At 41.5% G+C, this 21972-nt stretch overlaps 1 protein-coding gene across 2 annotated transcripts; it reads left to right on the top strand.

The window, feature by feature from the left end:
• Positions 1–938: 938 nt before the first annotated feature.
• Positions 939–8714, top strand: LOC129153151 (spectrin alpha chain, non-erythrocytic 1-like). 2 transcript variants are annotated; one of them, XM_070554913.1, is made up of 9 exons: positions 2681–4561; positions 4737–4869; positions 5729–5851; positions 5922–6139; positions 6563–6655; positions 6766–6870; positions 6943–6975; positions 7056–7091; positions 7300–8714. In XM_070554913.1, exons 3-9 carry the CDS (start codon positions 5839–5841, stop codon positions 7375–7377), a joined length of 576 nt encoding a protein of 191 aa, XP_070411014.1. In that variant the 5' UTR covers positions 2681–4561; positions 4737–4869; positions 5729–5838; the 3' UTR covers positions 7378–8714. The 2 variants fall into 2 exon arrangements, with proteins under 2 accessions (XP_054588200.2, XP_070411014.1); XM_054732225.2 differs by lacking the exons at positions 2681–4561; positions 4737–4869 and adding an exon at positions 939–2670.
• The last annotated feature ends 13258 nt before the right edge of the window (positions 8715–21972 follow it).

The raw sequence follows: 21972 nt of genomic DNA, 5'->3' as shown, positions 1-21972 counted from the left end.
CTGGATAGTGACTCTCCAAGACCATGGTTTCCTACTCCATCACTATAATCTGTACATATAGACTCATAATTGGTATCAGTGTCCAGTCATCCACTGGTTTGCTTCTCTGTCTGCCAGCAATGCGCACATATAGTTTCAGAAATATCAAGTAATTAAGTCCTCAGATGATCTTTTTTATATTTCATTCATTTGGTTATTTTTTTAGTTTGCTCCAAACTTTTAAATACTGAAAAATCCTATTTTTGGCTCTGTGCATTATAACAACACAGCTCTTACAGTGTTCTGTCCACACACAGTAGTGTGTCATAATTCTCATGAATTAGTGTAATTCTAACAAGACAGATTCATTTGAACAGTTGGAGGCAGAAATTAAGGGAGGATGATTTGTAATTTTATCACATGCTCAGTCAGCTCTACGACTCTTCAATGTGACTTTGATTGTGAATTTCTCTTAGATAATGCTCAGTGAGTTTCCCTATTTTATTTGACCCTGTTTAAACCAATTCAGTGCTGCTGTTGTTTTGGTCTCCATAGAGGGAAATCGGTTACTTCTATGTCTATCGCTTTAAATGAGTGATGCAATTATTAAAGTTGCTCTACATGGCATGCAGTCAAGCTGTAGTCTTTGATGGTCTGGCCAGCTGGCCTAAAGAAACATGAGGTCAGGGAGATCAGACCTTGAAAAGATCTTCAGTGACAGCACATCAGTACCAGCCATTCCTCTGACAACCCCCCTCATTACCACTGTCACCCACCAAATGTGCAGACAAGCAGACAAGCATGCAAGCACACACACACACACACACACACACACACACACACACACACACACGCACACACACACACACACACACGCACACACACTCAACTAGTTGCTCTTTATAGAGAATGACTATGTAGGGCACCCTCCCTCACTGTGTACAGCAATGACATTGGCACACAGTAACTGAGGAGGAGATTCATTTTCTCACAGGAGTGGCTGAGGTTGTATATTAAGCCTGGGAGGGTCATGAGGCAGAGCTGGTAGTTGCCAATTTCTGAGGTGAGTGAAGGTGGAAGTGTGAGGTCCTGATTTTTATGTTTTTTTAAAAGCTTTGCTGTGGGTTGAATATTTATGACAAAACTGTACTCATCCATTTAAGATGTTTAACTTTAAGGTGGGTATTTAGAGAATAAAAGACCCAGAAATTATGTTTTATGTTTATTTGTGTTTATTTGTTTTGCAGACGCTTAACATGTTGTGATACACTGTAGTTTCTAAAAATTGCCGTAAGATACAGGGGCGCAGATAGGATTTTCAAACTGGGGGGACAAAGTTCCAATTACCCTCCCCAAACACACACACACACACACACAAACTATTGCAAGCACCTTAACTAGAGCTCAGTCAGTTTGTGTGATTTCATCCAATGGTTTACGTAAAAACTAACACTTCTATATACGTATTTGAAGCCATTATGCAGTGGAACGCTGGCAACAAAGCACTGCCTGATCAACACTATAAATGATAAATGATCCGCACTTGTATAGCACCTCTCAGAGTAAGGACTCCAAAGCGCTTTACACTACAGTGTATTATTCATCCATTCACACACACATTCACACACTGATGGTGATGAGCTACGATGTAGCCACTGCTGCCCTGGGGCGCACTGACAGAGGCGCCCCACTATTTAATTCAGTCATTTGTTATTCTCCCAATCAAGTATTAACCAAAACCTCATGCTTTATGCAAAACATTAAATGATTTTCAGCATACCGATCTTTACAGAAAACATAAAAGCCCTAAAAAACTGCACATAAAATATATTTAAAAAACAAAATTCACTTATCACTTAGAACAGTGGTTCCTAAAATTTTCAGCCTCTAACCAACAGATGTTCCTTCATATTTTTACGTTATTTAGAAATTTTCATTATATTTTGAAAGTTTTTATTTATATATAAATATATAAATCTCTTTTTAAATTTTATATTTTACTTTTTTATGATTATGTGGCACACTTGACTTTCATACATAACGCATCGGCATCTGCCCCTTTTTACGGCCTTTTTTTTACATTGTCGCTACATCTGTCACGTTAGCGGTGTTTTACCATAGTTTCTACATCCATCACGTCCCAGAGAAGATTAAACTAACATCAAACCAAGCCCCCACAATGCCTCTCTAAAAATGGTCCCAACCCGGAAGTAAGAAAAATTGCAGTTTCACCCTCATCCGCTGGGGGCTGGTGTCAGAAGCGAGCAAATCCTCATTGACTCCCATGTTAAAAATGCTGATTTCACAGCAGAAATAAACATGTTTACAGCCTGGTACCAAAACATGTTTTTTGTCTAAATTATCTAGTTTATACTCATGACAACTCTGAGGGGGGGTGAATTTTTTTCTCACTCTTCTGTTTAAGTGTATTGAAAGCCTAAAATTCTGTATAATTAATGAGCATCCAACACACGTGACCGCCGCCTCAGACCCACGTGACCACAGAGCTAGCTCCGTGGAAAGGCCTCAGTACAGCCTCGGCCCCTCCTGGAAGGTGTTACGGGATTTTGAGTCTCTGTAATTGTGAATTCTGTTTTGGATATTATTGGTGCAATTGTTGGACAAAATGTCTTGCAGTGGTATTAATTGCACTAATAGAGCGTCCAAGGAGTCTCCACTTCATTTTTTTCGGTAAGTTAAAATCTATATTCGTATTTTCTGTCACTGCTGCCTTTAAACTAGCTGAGTTTACCGAAGTAGCTAGCTAACTATCAGTTTAACATGTAGCATGTACTGTTTAACCATGAAATTTAAATGTAAAATACGGTAAAATAATTAATAGGGCATATTTAGATGGGTAATAGGGTAAAACCCAGTGCATTTAAGATAAAAATGGGTTGAAATATGACGGAGCGCTAAGAGGGAGACTTCTGTGTCCATTCTTCCATCCGGTAATCCCCAGCGGTCAGGCCGGGCAGCCTGACCGATCCGGCGCCTACTTGCTGCGCCTAGCTGCTGCGCGGTCTGACCGCTCGTGGAGTTTTTCATGTCTGACTTTAACCGCATCTAATGCCGTATTACGGCGTGAGCGCAACAGCGACAACTTAATATCGATGTGTAAGCAGCCTGAGTGGTAGGGTGTTTTCATCTGAACCCTTAAAACCTCCAGCAGGCTATGCTGCACTATTGACGTGTTAGCGCGCGGCGCTAACAACTTAGCAACGTGACATGTCTCTGAGAAAGCGTAAAACACGGACGCTTCTTCTGAAGCGGAAAATAACACTTCTTCTTAAGCAGAGCAGGATGTCGCCTAGGCTCGTTCACGGCAGAGCCGGACTGCGCTCGATAACATTGACTAAGCACAGCCACTGGGTCGTTGTAGCTGCCACCAGGCCTGCTGAAGGAACACCAGCGGTTTCATCAGACTCGTAGAGTTTCTTGTTTTTGCTGGGGATTTCTGTATTTTACCGCTCCCTCCTGCAGTATTCCCCTATTAAAATTTAAAATGTGTAATTTTATGTATTGGGATGAATGACTAATATTCATGTAAAACTAAAACGTTAGACATTTAGGGGGAAAAAACAAAATAATAAACATTATACAGATGTCAAATAAATCAAACTGTAATTAAACTATATATTTTCAAAGTCATATAGACAGCATGATGGTTTGTGTGATCCGCGCGGTTTCACTTACACCCCTTTAATGATCAGGCTGTTTTTTATTATTTTTATCAGCTGATAGCAGTTAAAATTATGGTAAAAAATACTTTTATCTGTTTTGATAACTTAATGCCCAGGAAGAGCATCTTCTCTAGACATTAAATATAACCCAAATGTTTTATTATGAGCAGATCTGATGAAGGTGTAGACAAGCAGTCTGCAAAGTAAAACTTGTTTAGAGTCCAAACTCTTACTAAAGCTTTTGAAAAGAAAAAATGGTTGACTTTTGAGAAATATCCACAACAGGGGAGCGAGACCTCTGAAAAATGTATATTTTCTCTGAATTCATAGAATAATATGAAGATTCTGGGAAAAGTTGGGATTCTGAGATTAAAACGTAAATCTTTCTAATCATAATTCTGGCAGTTTTTGTGTCCTTCTGCTGTGGAAAGTCGTGCAACATGAAGATACTGAGAAGATGCTTAAAACCTGTATTTTTATTCCATCCATAAATAAAATCATGAGCTATTTTTTTAATCCAATTTTGATCCAAAGGGCCATCGTTGGTTCCAGACCCGTTCTAGAACATTCCTCTAATCTTAAAGTCATCATCAGTTTCTTCCTTTTAACAAATATTTATTTGTTCAAATATTTAATATTTATAACTGGAATATTTGTTCCTCCCTCTCCCACTGCAGTTAGTCCTGTCCTGCAACCCTGTTTTTGCAGCTTAGTGAAGCCAACCATCACTAACCTGGGGGTGGTTTTGGACCCAGAGATGAGGACGGACTCCCACATTAGCCAGGTGGTTAGATCCTGCTTTTCCCGGCTTCGCCAGCTGCCAAAGATGAAGTCCATCCTGAAAGACGTGTCATATTTTCTCCCCAAGCCGGACCTGACCGTAGATATACTGCAACTCGGTGAGTTGGTAGATAGTGCTTGATGTTAGAAGTCTGTATGCCATCAGATAAACTCGCTCTTTTTTTGGGGGGGGGGGGGGGTTTGGGGTGTGAGGCTTATATTGCAGTACGCACGAGTCAGTAATTTCCGGTAAGTATTTTAAAGCCATATACTTAATTAGTTCTTTGTATGAAGTTTTCCTCTAGGTGATCCAGAGAGGCTTGACCTTTGGGTGAGCAACCAAAAAAGAGAGTGCCGGACTCCCAATTCATTCTCCCGCTTGTGCAGTGAACACTTTGAGAGTCATCACTTCACCACGGACGCCAGGGTACAAACACATTACTTCATATTTTGGTTGAGATTTTTAAAATTGAAGCATTAGCTGTATAACATACCGACGTTACATTGCTGTGTAACTAGAAGAAAATCTTCCCCACCCTTGAATTGTCTGTGACTAGGGCTGTTTAGATGGGAAACAATCATGTTATTAATTTCCATCTAATTCTATGGTTAATTACTCAGAGAAACAAATTAATTTTTGGACAGTCTTTAATGTGTAACTTTATGTATTTGGATGAATGACAAATATTCATGTTAAACTAAAACGTTAGGCATTTAAGGGGAAAAAACAAAATAATAGACATTATACAGATGTCAAATAAATCAAACTGTAATTAAACTATATATTTTCAAAGTCTCGATTCTGGATAAAATCCAACAACATATGCTTTATAAATAACAAACACTACACATGGCTTTTACACACACACACACACACACACACACACACACACACACACATTACATTGTGATTTCTTAGTAAATATTCTATTTGGCGAGAGATAAACTTTATTGTATTTATCCTAGTGAATCTATAATTAAACGGGTAAACTAGCAGTAGCACATCCAACATCAAAGAAAGTAAAATGTTATTATCAGGAGAGGGAGAATGTTTAAGTGGTTAGCAGCAGTGTGCTAGCCGATGGCCCCCTCCATGAGGCCACCACAGCTCAGCAGAACATCGTTGTAGCTTCTTCTGGGGAGAAAAACACTTAGAGAAAAAATAAAGTTAACAGCTGAAATAGCAGGAAATGATACAGTTAAAGAGCAGATTGTAGAAGAAAGAAACCCCTGGGTTAAACTGGTCTGTCTACTGCATAATGCTGAACTCTAACATGTGTCCTCAGGGAAGGACCTGATTGGTGTCCAGAACCTGCTGAAGAAGCACCAGGCTCTGCAGGCTGAGATCACAGGTCATGAACCTCGCATCAAGGCTGTCACCCAGAAAGGAGAGACCATGGTGGAAGAAGGTAGAGCAGGTCTGGTCCTGACATGTTTCTGAGGTGTCTGCAGGTTCTGGCTCACTTTGTTTGGGTCCAGGTCACTTCGCTGGTGAGGAAGTGAAGACTAAACTGTGGGAGCTTCATGGACGTTGGGACAAGCTGAAGGCCAAGGCGTCCCAGAGGAGGCAGGACCTGGAGGACTCTCTGCAGGCCCAGCAGTACTTTGCGGATGCTAATGAGGCCGAGTCCTGGATGAGGGAGAAGGAGCCCATCGTTGGAAGTCCAGACTACGGGAAAGACGAGGACTTGGCCGAGGTATGGAAGTCCCTTCCTGAGAAACTCCAATCGCTTTTCTTTGCTCTCTTTCCAGTCCTTCATAATTAGTGTTTCTGTATTTGTCATTTCCTTCGGTTGTCTACCAGACGTCGTTGCTCGTTTGAGCGTCTCATGGGTTAGGGGTAGAAGTGCTGGCCTCGCACAGGAAGTGATGACAAACGTGTTCCCGGCGCTCTTATTTCAAACGGTTTACAAGCTGTGATGTGTGTTCCCGCTGCAGAGCAGCCATGACACGTGGCAGCCGGCAGAAGGCTCACGCTTTTCCACTAAACACCCGCAGAGCTGCGTCTGCGGTGAACTGAGCAGGGTTTGTTTTACGGTGGCGGATCCGATTGGACCATCGCTGCGAGAAAGCTCCACTTGTGTCAGACGAGCTTAAGGTTCTGATGTTCTGCTCCACAGGCTCTCCTGAAGAAGCACGAGGCCCTGATGTCGGACCTGTCGGCTTACGGCAGCAGCATCCAGGCCCTGAAGGAGCAGGCCCAGTCCTGCAGAGTGAGTTCAGAACCCTCGGCCCGTCAGAACATTCTTATCCACCACGTTCTAACACCAGACCTGTTAACCCGGCAGCAACAAGGTAATCAGCAGGTGCTTTTGTCCTGCAGGACCTGAAGGCCAACGAGTCCCGCCTGAGGGACATCAACAAGGTGGCATCTGAACTGGAGTCAGAAGGTCTGATGGCTGAGGAGGCTCCTATGGTTCAGGCTCAGGTGAGCGTCACCTGTCTGCAGCAGCTGGTCCCTCTCACTTCCTGGTTTAACTCTGCTCGTCTCTGTTTGTAGCAACAAGAACATCTGGGTTCTGCTCCTGGAAAGGTGCATGTTGTCTTCCGCCTCCACCAGAACCAGAAGTGGTGTTTTTGTTACCACTCATTTGTTTGTTTGTTTGTTTACAGGATGAAGCCGACTCTAACACAGCGTCACCCTGGAAGGTGAGTTCATTCAGCTGATCAGAGGTCACCTCTGATGGCAGCAGTCACGGCCGACCGTGCTGACATCACACAGGAATTCAGGTGACCCGGCAGGCACCAGGTGCTGGTGAAAGTGGGGACATGTCAGCTGGTTGCCATGGCTACAGTTATCTTTATGCATCTGTATGACTGCTGACTGGTGTGTGTTTCCTGTGACCTTTGACCTCAGACCGTACGGTTGGGCGTTCAGACGACGGCTAACTTTAATTCCATCAAAGTAAGAGGAAGCTCTTCCCTTCCTGTCTGAGCGATCCGTCTCCAGGTTTCCTCGTCCGGCGTCCAGCCCGCTGGCATCCACCTTCATCTCACCTTCATCTCATCTCACTTCATTTATAGTGCAATACTTTCACATTATCATTTTCCCACACTTCTGTATACCTGTATTTTGTTGTTTTTCAATAAAGAATGACAAATTATTTAAGTTTGGTTTTTGTTGCACACAAATATATATCTGTAAAAAATATCTACAAAGCTAATGTTTACATAACAAGTATGATTGGGTTTTACAATACGGCACTCAAGTTTATTTTAGTAAGATTTTCAAACCAAGTAAAGTTAGTAAAGAACACATTTCTATTGTCTGCTAAGAAACTGTTGGGATTTAAAATGGGCCTGTTGTACAAATAACTTGTAAATGATTATTCCTCACTTTTGTCTTAACCAAAGAAATTCCAGTAATTGAGCAAAAACATTTATTTTTAACACTACATTTTATAAAACGGGCGCAAAGTGTCGGCACATGTATGTATGTCGATGGTCCGCCCCAACCAAACCAGGAGACACAGACGTCAGGGAGGCCAAGGTTGTGTCCGACGGTCTCTGCAGCTCTCTGGGCACCATGTCTCACGTAGCTGTCTCCAATGACCCAAATGGCTATGGAGGAAAAAATAACAGGTTTGGCCTAGCTGTTTAAAGTACAAAACCATTCATGAAGTGGTCAAGACAAGTACTTGGTACTTACACTTGCTGCTTTGTGTGGCTGACGTTGACACACAGGCTGCCATGGTGACCTTTTAACAGATCTAAGAAAAAAATGTAATAAAAGAATGAAACTTAAAAACTCCCAGACCTCATGTCATATTTACTAATCAGCTATGGCTGATTTGTTTGGATCAGTGAGTTACACTAATTCTAATATATTTTTATTTCTATTATACATACATACTTTTTAACTGTTATTTTCACATGACTGTTATCAGGCTCTCTTGTTCTGGTTCTGATGATAATTCTGTGTCTTCCAGTAAGTTATCTTGTGCTTACTTCATCTGTATAATGTCTCTTTACTTTTGGTAAATTGTACTGAGTCCAGAATAAAGGTTAGCTGGCTGTACAAGATACAAACAAGTATTACGTTTTGGAAATATATGAAACACCACCAGCATCTGTTAGAGCCTGTGGCGGGGTGCTGAGGGCCGGCTCCAGCCCAGGAATGAGCTCTCCACGCCGGCCGGGAGGGTTTGAAACACCGCCATCCTCTCCTCTGCTGGCTGTTCATTCTGTTATGGTTACCGGTGCTTGTGTTGCAATGTGAAACGCTTGGTCTCAGATTTTGTAAGAAAGATAATAAAATGTCCCCCCAAAATACGACTTAAATATATTTTCTCTTCTTCATGATACATTTAATGGCTGGTGCGACTCAGGAGTGATAGCGCCGAAAAACACTGTACTGAAAACTTGCTCAAAGCAAAATGCTTTCATTACGGAAATAAATTATAAACTTACCGATTTAAAACTTTTTTAATACAGGTACTTCTCACAAACAGGCGCAGAAAACCTCCACCTAAACTCCGTGTGAGGGTCAGGTCGTTGGGTGTTCCAGTTAGCTCCGGTTGCATTGAAGCTAGGTGGCTACATCCGTTAGCTCGGCTCCCACCTCCGCTTTAGCTTTGGGTTAGCCAGGGTTAGCTTCAGGTTAGCTCGTAGCTAGTTCGTCACTCGATCCCAGCCTTACAGCCCCACCCTCAGCGTCTCCTCTCTTCCCTTTTATGGAATTGTCTGGGCTGGACGGAACCTGTGACACGGTCAAAATGGCGGTGGTGGCCACCTCCCATTATAGACAACAAACGTGTTATTGGAGCCAATGGAATCCGTTTGTCCAGTATGTACAGTCTATGCATCAAACCCAACGTTTGGAGCTTGTAAACTCCACACACCTCTCGTGCAGCACCAGCTGTCTGATGCTGCAGCAGCGTCAATCGTCCCGGCTTGATGAGTGAATTTCTTCATCAGAGTCAATATTCTGCTTCATAATCAGAGTCAGTCATTACCAGACAAAGTGATCAGTCAACAAAGACCAGACCTGCTGGCAATTATACGTTTTATCTAATATTTGCACTCTTCATGTTGCACGCATCTCCTCCTCTCCCCGACTGGGAGCCTCATGGCAGGAGGCATTTTTCAAACTCTTAAAACTCCCAAACTTTGCTCAGCCTGAAGGTTACACATCTCCACTATCTTCTGGTGTAAAGTAGTAACTTCATGAGGGATCATATTTGTAGATGAGACTTGTTAAAGTCAGTAATGAGGCTTTGGCGCTTTTAATGAGTAAGTCCCAACACCGACAACAACATACTGAAATTAGAACCAACATGCATAAACAGACAGATCGGTCCCGCCTACTTACATTGTTGCTTTTTTTAAAATACGCAGTAATCGTTGCTTGCCTTTTTCGCTTCATCCTGCATCCTAGCAGCAACCACTTTGGCGCCTCTGGAGTCAGTGTTTGTTTACGTCATGCTGCATTCAGTGCAGTTGGAAAAATGAGCTTCAAGCGCTTAACCTCCGAATTTGTTTTCTTTCTGGCCCTTAGTTGGGGGGGACGGATCGCGGTCGATCTGAATCTGGGGGAGGGCAGATCTCCCCCGTCCCCCACCCTATCTGCGCGCCTGGTAAGATATAATGATCTTTCATGTATTTAGTATTTTGAAGGGGTTAGATTAATTTCTGAAGCTTCTTTTGATCCATGATCCTTTTTTCTTCAAACTTAAAAAGAGATTATTGTCTTCACAATTTATAATTAATGATGTTCAATCAGATTGTCACCAATATAGTCCTAATCTTAATTTCGGACATTACTTTCAAGGGTTCTACAACCACTCACACACACATTCACATGCTGGTGGTGATGAGCTACATTGTAGCCACGGCTGCCCTGGAGCACACTGACAGAAGCAAGGCTGCCATGCTTCCGGTCCTGTGGTGGAGGAGCAGTGGATCTACTCCGAGCCTACAAACTTCCCACCTTTTCTGTAAGGGAGAGCCCAGACACCGTGCAGAGAAAATTGCTTGAATTTGGGAACTTTGTTCTTTTGGTCAGTACCCAAAATTTGTGAACATAGATGAGGGTTGGAACTTAGATCGACTTGTGATTTGAGAGCTTTGCCTTTCAGCCCAGCTTTCTCTTCACCACGACAGACGGGTACAACACCCACATCACTTTATGAAAGTTCGAGAGGATGAGTGTGGCTTTGTGTACCAGCTCCTCTCTACACAAGTAGTTGTTATCTCATGAACTTCTGCACACAATCCGCAGTTGGCGTAAATGGTATTCCGCCTGCAAGCCACACAGATTCCGGTCCGCATCCATTCCTGAATCAGCATGACTAAGGAGTTAGACTCATTGCGTCGCTCACAAATTAATGCAATTTACAATATAACCTGCAGTGGCTGATTTTCCACTGGGATTTACATGTGAACGTGAGAAGACTCTGCAGGCTAATGGGAATGTTGAAGAGAGATCTGGAGGCCAATTCAGAATCAAGTATGAATTAAGTACATTGTAGTAGATGCTTAGCTTTAATTCATCAGCCTGCATAGATATGGATATCACTTTAAAAAAGCAATTGTCAGCCACAAATCACAAGCCACAAATAAGTCCATCCAAGTATATACTTAAAAGTCCATGTCAACACTCAACCAAATTTTTTGTAGTCATAGCAAATGGCAGCAACCATTAGCAGCCCAAGTGAAGACCCTAACTACTCCGGAAAGTCCTGCATAGCAGTGGTGTCCAACCATAGCCCAAGGGCCACTGTCCTGCATGTTTCCCCTCTAATGGCCCTGACTTGTATGAATGGATAATTAATAGGTATGCAAAACTCAAGTACCTGCTAAAGAGGTCATTTACCATTGGACAACGTGTGCTGGAGCATAACAAGAAAACTAACACATGCAGGATAGTGGTTTTTCCAGGGTGTGATAGTGTGTATGAATGGGTGAATGACTGATTGTATTGTAAAGCGCCTTGGGGGTTGCCAGGACTCCAGAAGGTGCTACATCAAATACAGGCCATTTACCATCTTAAAGACCAGTATTAAACTATAACAGAGCAAATGAGGCTAATGCATCAGCTTGTACACCAATCACAAAATTCAAAGAGAGCATTTAGTTGTTTTAACTGCTTTAGTGGTTTTGATGTGCACTAGCCAGCTCAAAAATAACCATCTGTAGTTTTTAGCTGTAGTCCAAAATGGCATCTGGTGACGGTGCAAACATCTTTCTTTAGAAGAAAGGCTTTTAGCGCTTTTACTTGTTGTGGTTTTAAAGACGTGTTCAAGTCATTTAGAACAGAGGAAAGAGCCACAGACGATGTATTTGTTGTTTTTGAGAAACTCAGCATTTAGGTGTGCATGAGATGTACGCTGCTCAGCGTTGATTGGCTAGGTTAGAATTCTCAGGGGGTGGGGTTATTTGAATTGAAGAGTTCCCAGACCCATGATTCCCAAGCATAGGTCTGTTTATGCGGGCAGTGAGTGCTTTTTTAAGGCAGCACCATGAAAGATTTAGAATAAAGTAACAAATACTTTAAACAATCAAACATAAAAGATTTTGTTTTTCAATGCTGCTGCCGCTTCAATTTTATAGTAGTACTAGATTGATGTTTTATTTGCAAAATGTAAACACTTGAACAAAAACAGAGGGACAAAGTGATTGAATATAGAATATGTACCGTATGTATTCTGCAGTATTCTATAGCAAAGTAACCCTAAATAACACTGTGTGCTGTCCTTTGAGATTCTTCTCTCCTACATCAATAACAATCCCATATAGGCCAACTTGCAAAACAACAGCAACAAATTAGATTCTTACAAAGCACAGCATAGATCATTAAAGAATTGGCACAGTCTGTGCAGTGGGGGGACGTCTTTCTAAAGACCATTATTAGACCATCTGGCACTAAAGAAGGACTTTGCTTAAACTGGGTTAAAGAGGATCTTTTATAATCACATGTTTAATAAAATATTATGGTTGAGGTTACAAACTATATTAGTTAAATGCATGTTAGCACATGTATAGTTAAATAAATAGAAATGTGTTGAGGGAGGATATAAAGATAACGGGGGTTGTGGTGCAGAGAGATGGAGGACATGATTTTGGACTTAGAGGGAATGGGCATTTATTGTGGTCTTATGGTGACTGGTGTGGGGAAAGGGTATTTTTTCACTCAAGACTCAATGTCCTTTGCCTTACTGCTGTTTTGAAAAGGAGAAAAAGGAAAGTGTTTGTTCAAGTTATTTTTAATATATTCCAATATAATTTTATCATTTTATATATATATATATATATATGTGTGTGTGTGTGTATATATATATATATGTGTGTGTATATATATATATATATATATATATATATATATATATATATATATGTGTGTGTGTGTGTGTGTGTATATATATATATATATATATATATATATATATATATATATATATATATATATATATATATATACATACATATATCAATCATACAAACAAATTAAGCAAATCCGTTTATTTCAGTGTTTCAACTAGACAGAGAGACAATTTAAAGGCTTAGGATCCATTTGCAGGTGTTTTCTATTGGCAATTATAAATTTTTGTTGATTTGGGTCTTGTTTCATTTGAATAATTAAATGCATTTTCTTGTAGAAATTAAAAGCTTTAGTTTACAGTAATAACCGTGTCTAATGTTTGATTCTCTGTCTCGAAATTTTAATTAAAAAATTGCTTTAAGGGCACATTTTAAAATGTGACTAATTTAGATTAATTAATTACAAAGCCTCTAATTAATTAGATACATTTTAATTGAGTCCCACCCCTATTAAAAACATAATAATAAAGCCAATATTAAGTGAAAACAATAAACAGTCCGAATAGCTTTTCTTAAAAGTTAAAGAATATCTGAAAGTTTCTGAGGAAAAAAAGAGACTGTGAACAAATAAGGAATCAAGGGCTTTACTTTTATATAATACTGATACAAAATAATTTAGCGAAGAGAAAATAAATATATAAAGTAGAAACATGGAATCAATGTTCTCTCTACTATGGTATAAAAGTGTACTAGATGGTTACTTTGGGGGTTTTTCTAGTGCATTATAGATGTTGCTTAGTGGAGACCATTAATCTCTCTTTTGGAAAAGATCAGGATAAAGCATTGTTCTTTGAAAAGGCAGTGCTAAGAAATGCTTCACCTTTGGCCTTAATTCATTTTAAAATGCATGACTGTGGAAAGCTGGAGAATGTCCTCAGACAGAAAGCATCACTGCAATTGTGTGTTAAATTTTCATTTACAACAGCAACTAAGTAAAGTTTACAAATATGGTATGCTGGCTTGTCATCTTTATGTTTTCATAACAATAACATGTCCTTAAAGACAACAGGTGTCTCATCTATTTAAATATTAAGCAATGCAGGTATATACATAATGTCACTAGAATATACATATACTAAACATGAGCAGACCAATCATTCTCCACCGTGAACATCTGAAGCCAAAACGAACCGAGGAAACATTCACCTAAGTCGAGTGTCCTTGAAAAAAACATTGCTTTAGCAGAAGTCCTTATTAAGGGATTACAAGGATATTGCGCCCAAGCTAAAACATTATCATTGCCATTTACAGTTTTTTACCACATCAAACCATGCTGTCTTTTATTGTATAGCACATTTCAAAACAGCATTGCAGTTGACTAAAGTGATGGAATAAAAAAGCATAAAGGTGCATGAAGATGGTTGTAATTTCTGAATTTGGTGCAGCAACTTAACCTTTGTCACATAGTATTCATAAATTGTTGGGATTTGTGGTTGGACAAATAAAAAACGGGTAGTTTTAGAACATGGATATTAAATACAAACCAACTCCCATGAAGCAGTTTTTCAAGATGTGAATTTGAAAATGTGGCCAAAAGACACTGGCCAGAGATAAAATTACTCTGACTGGAATGTGTGATGAAGTATTAAAACCACAGATGAAAGAGGTTTTTGGAGTTTCACGACTGGAATTGTAAGATAATCTGATGTTTTTGACTGGTGAGGCAAAAAAAGAGACTAACTTCTGGTCTAAGCCCTGGGCAGCTGGTGACGTTTCACAAGGTGATCTCCGGTGTTTCTGCGTTAACATTATAGCAGAGAAAAATGTGCCAATCAGCATAAGCTCTAAGAAAATTTGTCACAGTCATGCATACTTGGTTGATACACATATTGAGGATAGCCATAAAAATCCACACATTTCTAAATCTTATATATATATATATATATATATATATATATATATATATATATATATATATATATATATATATATATATATATATATATATATACACACAATATATATTTTCATGGATGTAAAAACAAAGAGTCGGTGTACCCGGCCCGGAGGGTTACCGGGATCCCACTCTGGAGCCAGGCCTGGGGTTGGGACCCAGGAGCGAGTGCCTGGTAGCCGGGCTTTCGCCCATGGGGCCCAGCCAGGCCCAGCCCGAGCCGGATACATGGGCTCATCCAACTGTGGAACCACCACCCGCAGGGGGAACATGAAGGGTCCGGTGCAGTGTGGATCGGGTGGCAGACCGAGGCGGTCCGATCCCCAGACAAGGAAACTGGTTATTGGGACATGGAACACCACCTCGCTGGAGGGGAAGGAGCAGGAGCTTGTGGCAGAGGTTGAGCGGTACTGGCTAGATATAGTCAGACTCACCTCAACACATATCATTGGCTCTGGAGCCCAAGCCCTTGAGAGGAGTTGGACACTCTCCTTTGCTGGAGTAGCTCGAGGCGAGAGGCGGAGGGCTGGGGTTAGCCATTTGTTATCCCCAAGACTCTCTGCCTGTGTGTTGGGGTTTACCCAGGGCGGGGGTCAGCAACCTGTTCCCATCAAAGAGCCATTATTACCCGTTTCCCACAGTAAAAAAAACACTGGGAGCCACAGCAGCCGTGGCGTTGTGGGCGGGGCCTACCCTCAGACAGCAGAGAGCTGCTTTAACCAATCACAACAGGTGACAGCAGCCAGTCGCTCATGTACGTCAAAGTTATCTTTCATAAGACAATAATCAATAAAACGATTTATATAAAATGTATCCAGAAGTTGTAGCCCATCTCTGCTGACAATATTTTGATATGTTTCACCCTGCTGATGGTTTAACTGAGCAGGTGCCACTTTTGTCATACGTTTGTTTTTAAAACATGTTTAGACTGTTCACAATACAAATCCAGGCTCTGTCACGTTTGATTGTTGTAATTAAACTTTGTAGGTGGGGAAGGTCAGAAAAGGATCCGATCAATTTTTTTTTCCCTCATTTACAGTGACGGAGATAAGGGCGCAGTGCGCCTGGCTCTGGTGTTAATCAAGTTAAATTATATCTCTTTGTAACAATTTTCACAAGAAAACAGAACAGTTAAAAGCAGGGCTTGTGTTGACCAGACAGTTCCCGTGTTTGACCGTTTATTTTGACAGAAAAAGAATTACCCCGACACATGCAGATGAACTGACATTTTATTCGTTAGGCACATCGCAGCTAAATCACTCTAGAAAAGATTCCCATCTGAACATCTGAGCTGGACACTGCTCAGCGCAGCTCGCTGTCAGCGCGTACGTACGGTGCACAGCGAGCTGAAGATGTGGAGAGGGGCTTGGAACGCGTCGCAGAACCAGAGCGCATGCAGGAAGATTCCTCCGACTGAAGCGAGACTTGTCACTTAGAACAGTGGTTCCTAACCTGGGGGTCCCGACCCCCACAAGGGGGCGCCAAAGCCTCTCAGTAGGTCGCCAGGACCTCTCCACTTTAAGGGGTTAAAACTTCATTTATTACTTGTTTATAGCTTACATTTTGCTCACTTTTTTTCACGAGTGAAAGGTTTACTGATATTAAGACAGGAAATAATTAGTACAGAAACAGTAACACACTTTTAAGAACATTTTGCTCAGCTCACTGTTTTATTTTCAAGTGTCAAAAGTTCATTAAAGATAGGACTGGTTGATTAATCACAGCCTTTACAGTAAATAATCTAGTAGAAACAGTAATATACACATTTAAGTACATTTTGCTCAGTGCATTTTTTACGTGTCAAACGTTTATTGAAAGGAATGATTTATTTATCAGTGTTTACAAGAAACAATGTGTTCAGAAAAGTAATACAAACTGTCAAGCACATTATGCTCTGTTTGGTTTTGTTAATGACTTTGTTCTGTACTGGAGCCTACTATTACTGTTATCTATTGAATCAAAGCATATTAAAATGTGCTTGAACAATTTTATCATTTCTTAATAATGTTTGTACTGGAAGAGAGAATGGGAGGGGGTCGTCAAAAATTTTACTGGTAAAAAACCGGGTCCCTTGGGAAAAAGGTTGGGAACCACTGACTTAGAAAATGTTCCCTGATTACGAAACTTTGGCTGAATAGTGCTTATTCCTGTCCCCAATGTGGCGACACATCCAGGAGCCTGTCTGAGGAGAATCCCAGAATCTCACATCCACTTCAGCTCATAAAGTGCATATGATTACGCACAAATGTGACCCTTCAACCCAGTCTCCCAGTAAGACCGGGTTGGAACTGTTCAGGTTTACCCAGAAAATCTTTACATTTAGAATTGGCATACAGATGTAAAATGAATGCAGTAAAATATAAAGCATTTTATTTAAATATCCATTCATTATTTTAAATGGCCTGTATTTGATATAGCGCCTTCTAGAGTCCTGGAACCCCCCCAAGGCGCTTTACAACACAATCAGTCATTCACCCATTCACACACACATTCAGACACTGGTGGGGGTGAGCTACAATGTAACCACAGCTGCCCTGGGGCGCACTGACAGAGGCGAGGCTGCCGAGCACTGGCACCACTGGTCCCTCCGACCACCACCAGCAGGCAAGCTGGGTTAAGTGTCTTGCCCAAGGACACAACGACAGCGACAGACTGAGCGGGGCTCGAACCTGCAACCTTCCGATTACGGGGCGAGCACTTAACTCCTGTGCCACCGTCAAGCACAGAGAGCCGCATCAGATGGATGGAAGAGCCGCATGCGGCTCCAGAGCCGCGGATTGCCGACCCCCGACCCAGGGGGACGAGAGGGTAGCTTCCCTGCGCCCTCGGGTCGGGAAACGGGTCCTGACTGTTGTTTGTGCTTATGCGCCAAATATCAGTTCAGATTACTCACCGTTTTTGGAGTCCCTGGGACGAGTGCTAGACAGTACTTCATAAGGGGACTTCATTGTCCTGCTGGGGGACTTCGGTGCTCACGTGGGCAATGACAGCATGACCTGGAGGGGTGTGACTGGGAGGAATGGCCCGCCTGATCCGAACTCGAGTGGTGTTTCGTTACTGGACGTCTGTGCAAGCAGCAGTTTGGCCATAACGAACACCATGGTCGAACATAAGGATGCCAATCGGTACACTTGGTACCAGGGCAGCCTAGGTCACAGGTCGATGATAGACGTTGTAGTCGTATCATCTGACCTGCGGCCATATGTTTTGGACACCCGAGTGAAGAGAGGAGCAGAGCTGTCAACTGATCACCACCTGGTGGTGAGTTGGATCAGAAGGCAGGGGAAGATGCCGCGTAGACCTGGCAGACCAAAACGCATAGTGAGGGTCTGCTGGGAACACTTGGCAGACGAACCTGTCAAGAGGGTTTTCAACTCCCACCTCCAGCAGAGCTTTGACAGCATCCCAAGAGCAGTGGGGGACACTGACTCCGAGTGGGACTTGTTCCACTCTGCGATCATTTAGGCGGCTATTGCTAGCTGTGGTCACAAGGTGGCCGGTGACAGTCGTGGTGGCAACCCCAGTACCCGCTGTTGGACATGTAACCGGATTACAGGATACAATAAGATAATTAAAAGAAAAAATAAACAAATGGGCCAATAATTAGGTTTGGGGAGAATTGGAGGTTGTTTAAGAATGACTGGAGTCACGGGTATAGCATGAAACGGTTTATATACTAAATTTTAATAATAATGGGAAATATAACACATAAAGATAACACACAAAAACAGATGAAAACAATCGACAATAGTAAAATGCTCGGTATGAGATTTGATCATATGAGTCACAAGTCAGCCGGCGTCAAGTCAAATCCCCACGCTTGGGGTGAAAGTCAGAGTCCGGTGGTGCGATTTTTTCCTACCGCACCGTTGAGATTGTTCACAGAAGAGAGCAGTCTGCTCTTCAGTTACTTGAGATGTCCTGGTTCGTTCAGTGGTTAAGGCTCGCCATCTCCCTCGTCAGGAAGAAATCCAGTTCTCGTTCCAAGTGAGTGATCATAGGAGTCGGGATCAAACCCAAGGAAAAAAAAAACCCAGCCTGTAAACAACAGGACTGTTAGCAAGTTGGCATCGACCCTTCTCGTCACATCACAGCATAAAGTCTTACAGACTTAAACAAATGCTTCACTCTATTGGCATAGCCAATCATGTTTGGGTTCACAGTTCAACTAACATAACATCAATTTGATTGTCTATTAAAATAATTCTCAGTAGCTCTGGAAATATAATTACATATGACAACAATTGTTCAGCTCAATAGGCTCAGTTAGATTCTATTACTCTACACTATTCAACAAGAAATACATTCATGACAACAAGGATACATTTAGTTGTGTTTCTATACAGCATTGTGACACCTTGTATATCTGTAACACAATAAATAAATAAATAAATAAATAAATAAATAAATAAAATGTTCTATAACAAAATTCAACAAAATATAAATTCTGGTCCTTTGGTCCACCTTTGTAAAATAATTCCTCCCTAATCAGTTAGCTTTTATTTATTTTTATTTATCTATTTTTTTTATTATTAAATGTTTGGTTAAGGGACGCATTGCTAATTCTATGGCGTTAGCTATAACGCCCCTGAGAACCTTGTACATCTAGGCCGTACCACCATTAACTGGCGGTTTGAGCCGTTAACTCCTGGGAATCCCATATGCCCTACCGCCGTTAACTGGCGGTTTGAGCCGTTAACTCCTATATGCCCTACCACCGTTAACTGGTAGTTTGAGATGTTAACTCCTGGGATCTAACGTCTAGCAGCCCACTGCTGTCACCTCGGTTGCTGTAATTAGCTTTTTGAATTTAATAATTTACTGAATTTAATCTCATTCACTCACCAACGCGCTCCAACGGTTCCCTCCTACAGAGGATTGGTTCACTCTGTCGTCTCCACACAAATCTATAAGAATGGAATTAATTTGATAAGCTATTTAAGTTTCCTTTTTTTTTTTTAAGTTGCATCGTTAGCTTTTTCTCTTCTTTTTTCTTTACTCACCGCGTTGGTTCCAAGTTCCTAGCTCTTATTAGAAGGAGTCAAGTCCGCCTCTCCCTCTATCTATGCGGCACCCAAATCAGGGTTCTTCACGGCCTCGACCGTTGTTTTTTTTTTCTCTCTCTCTCTCTCTCTAACCGCTCAGTCTTTGCTTTCTGTATCTGCGTGCTGCACAGCCGTTTGTCTCTCCTCTCGCTCAGCTGCGTCGCACGGTTTTATTTCGCGGAGGCGGGACTTATTTCTCTCAGCCAATGAAATTTCAGATTCCCACCTGGACCAATAGTATACAGCTTTCCTCTTCTGTTTCTGTTAGTGATGTTCAAGATTCTTGTTTTAACCGATGTTTAATATTAAACTCGTTATTTTAGTTATTCACCCTTCCAATAATTCATTATGAAATTATCTATTAGTTAATTAGATATCTATTAATTAGTATTGTTAATTTCCTTAATTTATATTTTATATTTTATCTAAATTGAGGATGGATCATATTAGTAAGCCAATTAGTTAATACCTCATTAAGGTTCTAGCTTCTGGGTTACATCCTCCCCCATTAAATATCATGCACGTCCCTGTGCATTGTTTCTACGGGGTACACAACTTCTTGAGTAAGAGAGTCAATAAAAGCTTTATTAAGTCCTTGGAAAAGGGACCTAACTACGGTCACTAGTGGATTGCCCAATTGAGAGTAAGTTAGTCTTTGAGGAGGCTGACTACTTCGTTCAGATCTCCTGACATACATCTCTGGTTGCACAGTATCATGCTCATCCGTTTCGGTTTGATTCTCAACTGAGACAGGACGAAGTGAGCTCTCTGTTTCCGACAGAGCTGATGAGCTATTCTCTAAGACTTTGGTCTTTTCAGATGTATGTGTCTGATCGTGTATGATGGGTTCAAAACTTACATCACGTTGCTGCGACTTTAGGACACCATCCAATTGAGGTAGGTTTGTGTTAGTTTCATCCCCCGTTTCTACGTCAGGTAAGTATACTTCGTTTTTTTTCGTTTTTTCAGGTAAGTATGTTGCTGCTTCTTTCACTCTTTCAGGTAAGAATGTCGCAGTTTCACTCATTCTGTCAGGTAAGAATGTTTCGGTGTTGATGCCTTTGTCAAGTAAGGACAATTCAGCATTTTCATTACCAGCTAAGGTTGGTTCCTTGCGATCCCCTGTGTGTAAGGATAGTGTGTTTTGTTGTTGAATATTATTTACCGGTCCTGAATCTGCTATGAGTTCCCTATTTGGCAAGGTGACCGCTATTTGATAGGATGGTCGGTTTAGCACTTGTGGAAGATCAGAGTAATAAAACTCATCTACCTCTTCGTCAAGTGGCTCATCTGGGTCAGGTTCTAAGGCTGAACTCTGTCTTGTATGAGGTCTGCTAGGTTTCGTAACGCGTTCTGTTTCATTTTCTAATGAAGAGAGAAAACCACAAGGCAGTAAAAGATCTCTGTGGAGTGTTCTGTTGGGTCCTTCTCCGTTCTCTGGTTTTACAGTGTATACTGGCAAGTTTTCCATCTGTTTGAGAACTATATACACTGTTTGCTCCCATTTGTCTGCTAATTTATGCTTTTCTCTTAAGCGAAGATTTCGGACTAAAACACGATCTCCCACACCTAGTGTGGACTCACGAATGTTTCTGTCGAACCGTTCTTTGTTCTTCCTCGCTGTTTTTTGAGAGTTTTTTATGACAATGTCATAACTCTGTTCCAGATGACTCTTCAGTTCTTTAACATACTGAGAATGAGTTATAGAGGGCTTGTTCAAATGCGGTAACCCAAAGGCAATATCTATAGGCAACCGAGGCTGCCTACCGAACATTAGCTCGTAGGGAGAGTATCCCGTCACGTCATTTTTTTGTACAATTGTACGAGTGAGTAAGTGGTTTTACAAAATCGCGCCAGTGATGTTTCTCAGTGGCTTGTAAAGTTCCCAACATGCTGAGTAATGTACGATTGTACCGTTCAACGGGGTTGCCACGAGGGTGATAAGGGCTCGTTCTGACTTTACGGATACCAAGTAAAGAACAAAGTTCCTTGATTGTACGTGATTCGAAATCCCGTCCCTGATCACTATGAAGACGCTCAGGAAACCCGTAGTGGACTAAAAAATGTTCCCACAGGTTCTTCGCGACGGTGGTGGCTTTCTGATCTTTGGTTGGGATGGACACTGCATACTTTGTAAAATGGTCTGTAATCACTAAGACATCTTTAGTGTTCTTACTGTCTGGTTCTATGGAGAGAAAATCCATGCAAACTAACTCCATAGGTCTGGTGGTGGTAATACTCACCATTGGAGCAGCTTTGTCAGGGAGGGCCT

Source organism: Nothobranchius furzeri, chromosome 9, assembly GCF_043380555.1.
Source record: "Nothobranchius furzeri strain GRZ-AD chromosome 9, NfurGRZ-RIMD1, whole genome shotgun sequence".
NCBI lineage: Eukaryota > Metazoa > Chordata > Actinopteri > Cyprinodontiformes > Nothobranchiidae > Nothobranchius > Nothobranchius furzeri.
Note: the sequence above shows the minus strand (reverse complement) of the source record. Positions and strands in the feature narration are given on the sequence as shown.

Excerpts from the sequence above, each read along its gene's own strand:
- LOC129153151 (XM_054732225.2), top strand. Across the intron at positions 6,871-6,942 it reads CTCCTATGGTTCAGGCTCAG|CAACAAGAACATCTGGGTTC; the intron begins GTGAGCGTCACC and ends CTCTGTTTGTAG. Across the intron at positions 6,976-7,055 it reads TGGGTTCTGCTCCTGGAAAG|GATGAAGCCGACTCTAACAC; the intron begins GTGCATGTTGTC and ends GTTTGTTTACAG.